The 9,904-nt window shown below is 36.6% G+C and overlaps 1 protein-coding gene across 1 annotated transcript in view; it reads left to right on the forward strand.

Annotated features, from left to right (window-relative positions):
• The first annotated feature begins 787 nt into the window (after positions 1-787).
• The window catches only part of LOC107725360 (chromosome transmission fidelity protein 18 homolog), a 14,911-nt gene continuing 5,794 nt past the window's right edge, over positions 788-9,904 (forward strand). Inside the window, 7 exon segments of the mRNA XM_016534596.1 lie at positions 788-922; positions 1,022-1,152; positions 1,806-1,929; positions 3,571-3,795; positions 4,749-4,880; positions 4,882-4,899; positions 7,030-7,160. Coding sequence (XP_016390082.1) covers positions 788-922; positions 1,022-1,152; positions 1,806-1,929; positions 3,571-3,795; positions 4,749-4,880; positions 4,882-4,899; positions 7,030-7,160 — 896 coding nt within the window.

The raw sequence follows: 9,904 nt of genomic DNA on the forward strand, positions 1-9,904 counted from the left end.
CAACAAATGTTGATTTTTGTTATGCATCACCTTCATAATTTAAACTACGACTGGAAGATCAATACGAAAAATGCTGTATTTTTATGTGAAAAGGTTACTTTGATGAAAGGAAAAAATGTAACCTATTTACTATTTAGTATTTACCCATACTCTTGTCAGGTATGTTCCAGCTCTGAGGCCGCTGAGACAGCAAGCTTTAGCTAATAAATATGCAAATTCTTAAAATTCATATTTAGATAAGTATTTTACATTTTGAAGTTTAGGTCACTAAATTTACCAAATTATTTGTCAATTATTTGATTTGACGTTTGACAGTGAATAGGTGATTTTCATTGTAAAATATGAACATAAGCTGCATGAGACATGGTTTCACCATCAGAGAAGTAGTGAATTTAATGCCAAGAGGTGTGTAATTCTTATTTTTACCATGTTATACGTAAGTTGTTTAACTGTGTGTGTCATACTACACAGGTGGCACTGTTACCAGGTCCTCCTGGACTGGGGAAAACCACGCTAGCACACATTATCGCAAATCATGCTGGTTACAATGTAGTAGAAATTAACGCTAGGTAAGAGGATGCAAGCCCTATTGTAACGATTCTTGAAGTAGAAGTATCCACATATAAATGTTGACACTCACAAGCTGATAGCGCTATTCTCTTCTTAGCGATGACCGCAGTGCAGAGCTCTTCCAGAAACGTATTGATACCGCAACACAGATGAATGCAGAGGTGACATGCACATACACTCGCATATCTACAATATGATTTTGTAAATGCATGCATGAATGTGGACCCATGCATGCTGTTGTTTCTGTTTGCAGATCACAAGGCGGCAGGGTATGAAAGCAGATACTGGCACTCTAATGGCCTTGTGTGAGAAAACTGACAATGACATCCGTGCTTGCATCAACACATTACAGGTGAGAGAGATGTGTGCTAAAAACATGCCAGAATTCAAATTTGGGTTTGCTTATGCTAATTGGTTCAAATATGGGTTTGCTCATGTTTTTTGTGTGCAGTTTTTACACAGTCGTGGACAGAAGCACTTGGATCAGCGCAGTGTCAATTCAGTCTCCGTGGGATTGAAAGACCAAAACAAGGGACTTTTCTCAGTTTGGCAGGAAATCTTTCAGCTTCCTCGACTGAAAAGGTACTGCAAAACAAAATATGCCATACTCAAGGACATGCTCTTTTCACACAGCCCTCCCTTTTAAATCTTTGAATGAATTGATTGAAAACATTGATTGACCTCGTATTGATGAAAAAACTACATGGATTAGTTGTAAAATTTGTAATGGTATATATATATATATATGTGTTTTTAAAAATTCACTTGTCATAGCACAGGACAATATTTAAGTGTAATTCCCAATTTAAAAAATCTCATTTAACAAATGCAAAAAAAAAAACATTATTTAAATTGTAAATAGTTTACATAACACGTTCATATTTATTATACCACCTTTATGCAGATTCGATTTTTTTTCATTTATTTCCCAATTTAAAAAAAGGTGCTTTTTTTAAACTGGATTTTTCTATTTTCTTTATCACAAATAGTATGTATTTTTTATGTTATTTCATGTTATTTTCTTTATTTTTGTCTGATTTTTGGGATACAGTATGAAAATGTTTCCATTCCATTCCATTCATATTAAACATTAAAAGAGAAACTAAAGAATTAAGTTGGGGGTCAACCAGTGTCAGCTGGTGTTTTTAAATTTGATGTTTTATCAGATTGTGTCACTAATTACTGCATCCTTCAGTTTATGACCTCTGTAATTGTTTGATATTGTGGTGATTTAGGAAGCGGATTGGTGGAGATCCTTTTGGTGGTTTTGATGAGGCGGGACCTAAAGATAGCGCACAAAGGATTCAGCACATCTTACATTTGGTCTCATCTAATGGAGAGCATGAGAAACTCACTCAGGTAATGATAGATATGCTCTACTTTGGGCTTCATTGGAGAAAGAGTATGAAAAACTTGAATTGTGCCCACAAAAAGCATTCAGACACATAAATCACACTTTATGGCCCGGTTTCATAGACAGGGCTTAGCCTAAGCCAGGATTAAGCCATAGTTCAATTAGGACATTTTAAGTAATTTTTATAAACATGCCATAGAAAAAAGCATTACTGGTGTTCATCTTAAAACAAAACAAATGCACTGACATGTTTTAAGATCAGTCAGTGCAAGTTTCTTTCAGTTGAAACAGCTCATTTACATTTTAGTCTAGGACTAGGCTTAAGCCCTGTCTGTGAAACCGGGGGTTAGTGTATTTAACATCAGATAATTCATTGGCCTGTCTAATAGTAGCTGCTTCTCACTTTTTTTTTTTCTTATCGGCTCAGGCTGCCATTAATATCTTATTAGCGACGTTGAACCGGAAGGATAGCAGAGAAGGAGAGGAGTCAGGTGTTAATGCCTTGAAAAAGAAAAAGAAAAAGCAATCTGTGCTTCTTAGACCAATCATCTGCATCTGCAATGACCTGTAAGTCCTATGTTTAAGTGGCTTAAAGGGGTCATATGATGCTTTTTTAAAGATCATTATTTTGTGTATTTGGTGTAACAGAATATGTGTAATAATCACTTTAATGTAGCTTGCGCTCACTGTTGTGAAGGGAAGCAGTTCCGGGCGGATGACGTATGAGGTCAGCTTTGCGCATGCGCCGCTCAGAAGTGACGAACGCGGAAACGCGGGCGAGATCAAAACAAAACAACGGTCACTTATTAGAAGTACAGAACGAGGATTTGTAAAGAAGAATGTCGGAGGATTTGATATAAGCCAAGAGGAGACTGGTTTTCCTTTGCTAAAGTAAGGAAACTTTGCTTCCTTTGCTCCTGTTAACAAATGTTGGTCTTCACGAGACTCACCAGCGCATGCGCAACTCCGACCTCATACGTCATCCTCCCGGAGCTGCTTCCGTGTACAACTGTTGGCGCAAGCTACATTAACGTGATTATTACGTTTTGAATATGGATATTTTTCTTACAAAAACGCATCGATTCGCTACAGGAGGCCTTTGTTCACCCCCCGGAGCCGTGTGAGACACTTTTTTTTTTTATGGATGGGCGCTTTTTATTTAACTTCTTTTGGACTGATGCATGCAACACCCGCTGAGTGGCATTAAACAGCTTGAAAGATCAAAGACAATTTTTTATATAACTCCGACTGGATTCGTCTGAATGAAGAAAGTCATATAAACCTAGGATGACTTGAGGGTGAGTAATTTATGGGCTAATTTTCATTTTTGGGTGAACTAACCCTTTAAGCCTTGTCTGTGAAACCGGGGGAAAATGCTTGAATTTCTTTGCTTAAGATAGCAAAATGTCAAAGGAGTTTATCACAAATAAATATGGTCATGTTTCTATAATGTTTGACAACCAGAAAGTGTAATTTTGAGTTGACAACTATATATGTTTTGTTATTTAAAACCTCACAAAATTCTTTTTGCAATTTTTTTTTATTTGAAAAGTTCTTTCATTCTTTCTTTCTTTCTTTGAATATCTTGTAAAATCCATGTAAAAGAGTGGTTTCAGCCAAAATTATTCACATTCTCTCTTCCATAGGGCCTGTACGATAACTTCCTCAGCATGAAGCTGAAGGACCCAGGGATGTTGGGTGTGTGCGCAGGTCTTGACTGGTTGTGTTTCTCTGACATGTTGAATGAGTGTGTGTTACACGGACAGAACTATTCGCTCATGCGCTACTTCCCTTTCCTGCCCGCTGCCTTCCACCAACTATATGCTGCAAACTCGGTCCCACGCATCAATTATCCACACAGTCACTACGAGGTGAGAGAATGCAATAGACAGTGAGAGCACATGCTGTCTATTCGCCCTTATCCTTAATACCCTAATGTCCTGTCGTTCCCTTTCTACCTTTCATTAAATGAAAGCACTCTGTCCCAGTTACACACTTGACCATAAAACCTCAAAACACAGCCCTCATGTGTCTCCTTTGACTATGACTGGTGTTATGCCATTGAGCATCTGTTTTTCCACATACATTAACATTTAAAAGTTTGGGATCATTTAGGTCTTTTTTTCTTTTTAACAAATGTGTAATACTATATTCAGCATGGATTCATTAAAACTGATGAAAGGTTACAGTGAAGACATTTCTTTTGAACTTTCCATTCATCAGAGAATCCTGAAATTACTTTGTCACTAGTTACAGTGCTTTACAAAAAATGTTATGCTTTACAATGATTTTACAAATTGAATGTTTTTTTTATGCTTCTTTTTATAAACGTTTGTAAGACATTTATGACTTCTTTACACATGCTCTTCTATGCACTTAAAGTTATTAGGCTTTGTTAATGTTCCACTTTGTTAAAGTCGCCACAGTCATTGCATACTTTACATGTGCTTTATTTGTATCTTTTTGTTTTATTAGTATATTTAGCTATTTACCATTTGTAGAAGTTAAAATATAATTTGTTAGATAAATTACATTTCTGATTGTAGTCCTTGAAAACCAAAAAAGTAGTGCTTGAAAAGTCCTTGAAAGTCCTGTAATTTCATTTTACGGTATGAGTCCTCTTTATTTTCATGCTAAAACGAATTGCATATCATATGTACCATCAATTTTTAAGCACATTCAGATATTTGTGTGTCTGGGTTTGCTGATATCAGATAGGATGACATCTTTATATAATGATAATAAACTCTTAACATTTATCATTTTTATTGTAAATTGAAAGTGGTAATAAATGTCATATAAATTAATATAAATTCATTTCTAGGCTTTCACCAAAAGTCAGCACACCAAGAACGCCCTGCTTGCCATGTTGAATGACATCCCACCCGCTGTACAGAGCCGAATTTCTATGAGCAGTCTCTGTTTGGACATCCTCAGCCTTCTCCTGGAGCTCATCTTCCCCCAAACTGCGGCCGGTGAGTGATTTTACAGTCTGCAGTGTAAAAGAACAAGAAGGTGGCTAGCCGCACACTGAATCCAATACAGACTGCAAAAAGTCTACAAAACTTTTTTTATATATATATTTTATAAATTGCATCATGCAAAAAGTGCAGAGTGACTGCAGTGTAAAAAATAATTTTTCAAAGTTGTAAATAAAACAGACTATTGGAGAATGTTTTACAAGAAAATACTATTTCTATTTCAAAATTTCTTGTCTGTGTTACTTGCCGTTTCTTTGTAATTATTTGTGAAATTTAGTAGCAATTTCTGAGGTAAAATTGTTTTAACAAAACTCTTTTTCAGTGTGTGTGCAAACAAGGTAAAAATAACAAAATTTGTTGTAAACCCTAGTGTGCTGCCTGCTTAGCATCACAGTAGTGAACACTTGTTCACACAACAGGAAGTATACTTAGTATACCAGGAAGTATACTTTTCTATATTTATTATAATTATGCTTCCTTGTAAGATACTCAGCTGTTCAAAAGTTTGGAGTCAGATGTTTTTATTTTCTTTTTGGAAAAACAAACAAACAAATAATAAAATAAATTCAGCAAGGACACATGAAATTGACTAAAAGTGACAAAGACATTTATAATGTTACAAAAATGCTGTTCTTTTAAACTTTCTATTCATCAGAGCCTAATTAAAAATTGAGTGTTTTCACTAAATGAGCACATTTATTTATAAGCATATTGCAATATAAAATACACTAAAGGCAACAGTATTTAACCAAGTGTAATATTTACTTAATTCTTTGCTGTAGAGATTTCGGTCAACATTTTTTTAGGTGATGACCCCAGAATCAGTGTTTTGCACTGATTCATTGAAACAGACAGTTCAAAATAAGAACTTTTTGGAAATGAATCAAACTGAATGAGTTCTGAAAAAAAATTATCACCGTTTCCACAAAAATATTAAGCAGCACAACTGTTTTCAACACTTATAATATTAAAGGGGTCATATGATGCGATTTAAATTTTTCCTTTCTCTTTGGAGTGTTACAAGCTCTTGGTGCATAAAGAAGATCTGTAAAGTTGCAAAGACTAAAGTCTCAAATCCAAAGAGATATTCTTTATAAAAGTTAAGAGTCAACCACGCCTACCTAAAATGGCTCGTTCTAACACGCCCCCACACTATGTGGGAAGATTTGCATAACACCGCCCAAATGTTCACACAAAGAAAGAAGGCGTAACTTTTATTCACGTTGTAGTATTGTTGTTGCCGCCGCCATGTCGTGAAGGCGCTGTGTTTAGCCCGCCGTGTGTTTCGTTGTGAAAGCGTAACTACTTTGTTTGGTCTCTTTTGGAAGGACACAACTAGAAATCAGTGGTTAAGTTGTATTTACAACACTGTTCCAGAACAGTTCATCCCAAATATTAAGATATGGAGGACTGTGGAGGACTGTTTCCTCATCCTGGTAGAGTAGACAACAATGCCGGCTGTTCTGACTCACAGTCTGTAAGTACGTTTTCATTTAAAGAATTTGCCACTGACGATTCAAACGCGAGTTTTGAGCAGTGTAGAGTAGCGCTTGTTGTTTGTCATTTCTCCGATCACAAATGCAGACATGGTTTTATGTTTACGCGGCGCGATGCAACGCAGCGCGTAAAAAGACAGTATAAATCATTATAATCCGTAATTATGTCCCCACTGGATGCAAAAAATGCCTCGTTTGTAATGGGTTTTATTGGTTTTGTCTGGTCGTGCCGGGACACGGCATCACAGTATGGTAAGGGGCGTAACATTTCCATCACACGCTTGAGGTACCCGGCCAATCACAACGCACTGGATTTCAACATATCGTGAAAAGCGCTGTACAAATAAACTTGAATTGAATTGAATTGAACTGGATAGCTGGCCGTTTCTTGAGCATCAAATCACAGCATATTAGAATGATTTCTGAAGGATCATGTGGCACTGAAGACTGGAGTAATGATGCTGAAAAATCAGCTTTGCCATCACAGGAATAAATTACATTTTAAAATATATTAAAACAGAAAAAGGTTATTTTAAAATGAAATAAAATTTCACAATATTACCATTTTTACTGTATTTTTTTTAACAAATAAATGCAGCCTTGGTGAATCGTGATGTGTTTCTTACAGGTCAACCCTCAGCTTTACAGCACTAGGGAGAAGCAGCAGCTCTATGATTTGATTGACACCATGATCAACTATAACCTGACCTATAGACAGGACCGCACACCAGAGGGACAGTACACTTATGTTCTGGAGCCGTGAGTACATGCACATACACAAACAACATTACCCTGATCTACAGACATATTGTTCTGTTATGCAACTCAGACTTCATCACAAGAATACACAATAACACACACAGCGCTGAGAGATTCTGCATGTGTTTACCTGTTCATCACGATTTATGAGAGATTAGGCTGCGTCTCCAGATTATTGTCTCTCCCTCCCCTACTCTTCCCCTTTTTTTATTATTCTCCGTCCTCTGTTTCACTTTGGCGATTCTCTCAGATGAGAACTTGGAGGTTTTTGTTACTTGCCTCATGCATGGATGCACATGTTCATCACTCAAGTATATAAAAATACCTACAATCCTGTCTGTGGTTTACCGTGTCCTACCACTCACACTGATTGATGGAAGTGATGCTGACAATGTTCACAAACAAGCTTTGACAGTCATGCGTGGCGCACTTGCTGCTGAACCTTTAAAAGTCTGCTTGATAAAGCTAAATGTGGATAAAAACCAGGAGTGAGAAGATAAGCAAGGGAACAATTTGGGCTATTGGAAATGCATCCTTTCTGAATAAACTAATTAATTTCTTTACTGTTCATTTCTTACTGGTTTTAGTAAAAAAGTGTTTTCACTAAAAATACACTAAATGTAATAGTATGTAACAAAGAGTAATATTTACTTAATTCTTTGCTGTAGAGATTACAAAAAAATTGTAATGACCCCACAATCAGTGTTTTGCATTGAAACAGACAGCTTTTTGGAAATGAATCAAACTGAGTGAACCAAATGAATACGTCGGTTAATTGTATATTGTCAATGATATTTAATAATGAATCTAACCCTACTAGTCTAGATTAGATAGGGCAATATAATCTAGACACATAACATGTTTCTGAAGTTTCTTATTGATATACGCGTGTGTTTGTGTTCTCTCTGTGATTGGTGCGGTAGAATCATGCAGCAGTCGTTCCTGCAGGCCCGCTGCGATGAGACGCTAGTCACCTCTGATTGGGGGATTCCTCTGCTGGTCGCCCTGTTGCTGCTTCTGCTTGTTTATGCCTTCCTGTATCTTCCTGCCATCTCTTATCGAGCTCTGCTTCAACAAGTGCTGAGTAACCACACTGAAGCCATGCCACTGGAAAATAACAAGACGGACTGAGGATTGTACAATTCCCATGCCAAATGTTGAATGACAATGAAAGCTAACTGCATTTTCATTGCATTGAGGAGAAATGGTTCAGCATTGTAAACCAAGAGGAGGCCTGAATGGAAGAAACAATCACATCTCGCTTTTGTAATTATTGTGCCATTTTGACAGACCATGTTGTCAATTTAATCCAAATTTTTATTGCTCAGTCCTGCCAATATACAGCAAACATTTCCATATATATGTGAAGTAGTGGTCGACCGATATATTGGCATTTTTTTCAAATATCGGCATCGGCCGTTAAGTTTTTCTGTTTGGCCGATGCATTCGACTTTTATTTTGACGGCGCTGAGAGCGGCAGTGCCTGAGCACAGTGCTCAAATTCTCCCTCTTGTTCGCTGTCGTCTTAATACTGATAGAAGTCTGTCTAATAATCCGATAGAGGTGTTAAACAAAGGAATTAAAATGTAGGCCTATACAAAAAGTATTATAACGATTGCTTTTATATTATTAGTTCACACTGATTGATGGAAGTGATGCTGACAATGTTCACAAACAAGCTTTGACAGTCATGCGTGGCGCACTTGCTGCTGAACCTTTAAAAGTCTGCTTGATAAAGCTAAAGGTGGATAAAAACCAGGAGTGAGAAGATAAGCAAGGGAACAATTTGGGCTATTGGATTGGTTTTCAGACGGCGAGTTCAAGCTGGAACAGAAGAAGAGCATCTCTGTTCATCCTGTATGTTTACCTCTTATTCACTGAGCATTCAAGTTTTTGCAATGTTTGTTAGTTTGAATTTCTGTAAAACAGACTAGCATAGTCTAGTAATGGTTGATCAGAATTGGTTGTTCAGTGGCTGATTCTGATATGGCTAATGTCTAATGAAATGTTGTTGATGTGCACATTCACTACTGTTCAAAAAGTTTGGGTTTTTAAAAATGTTTTTAAAAGAAGTCTCTTAGGAATCACCAAGGCCGCATGTATTTATGCAGTAAAAATAGTAATATTGTAAAATAGTATTACAATTTTGATATATTTAAAAATTTTATTAGCCTAATTCCTGCTGAATTTTCAGCAGCTATTAATCCAGTCTTCAGTGTCACATGACATTGTGTTGTTTAAAATTTTTGTGGAAACCATGATGCATTTTTTCAGGATTCTTAAAGGGGTCATATGATGCGATTTCATTTTTTCCTTTCTCTTTAGAGTGTTACAAGCTCTTGGCAAACATTATACTTTCTCGTTTGCCGTCAGCATTCAGCAAATACGCATTTACATCATTTAAACAAATCTTTGAATGGCTAATGAAAATTTTATTTCACAAACCTTGCAAACTTAGTCGAATCCAGTTGTGAGATCTTGTGAAGTGTGCATGTGACCTGCATGATCGCGTGTTCTCTGCGTGACTTTCGGTCCGTGCAAATCGAATGCTTTAAACATTAAATTCGTGATTTGAAATTATGCTGCTCTTTATGCATTTGCCCACTGTCATATTCATGTCATTTTCACTGTGCTGTATGTAAAATGAGTGTTGCCTTGGATTTATTTGAAAAATATGATTCCCAATGCACACAAACTTCCCAGAATACTGAGTGCCCTGTTGGTTACAGTGTTTACTTCCTTTT

This window comes from Sinocyclocheilus rhinocerous, unplaced genomic scaffold (genome assembly GCF_001515625.1).
Source record: "Sinocyclocheilus rhinocerous isolate Xijiao unplaced genomic scaffold, SAMN03320098_v1.1 scaffold1386, whole genome shotgun sequence".
NCBI lineage: Eukaryota > Metazoa > Chordata > Actinopteri > Cypriniformes > Cyprinidae > Sinocyclocheilus > Sinocyclocheilus rhinocerous.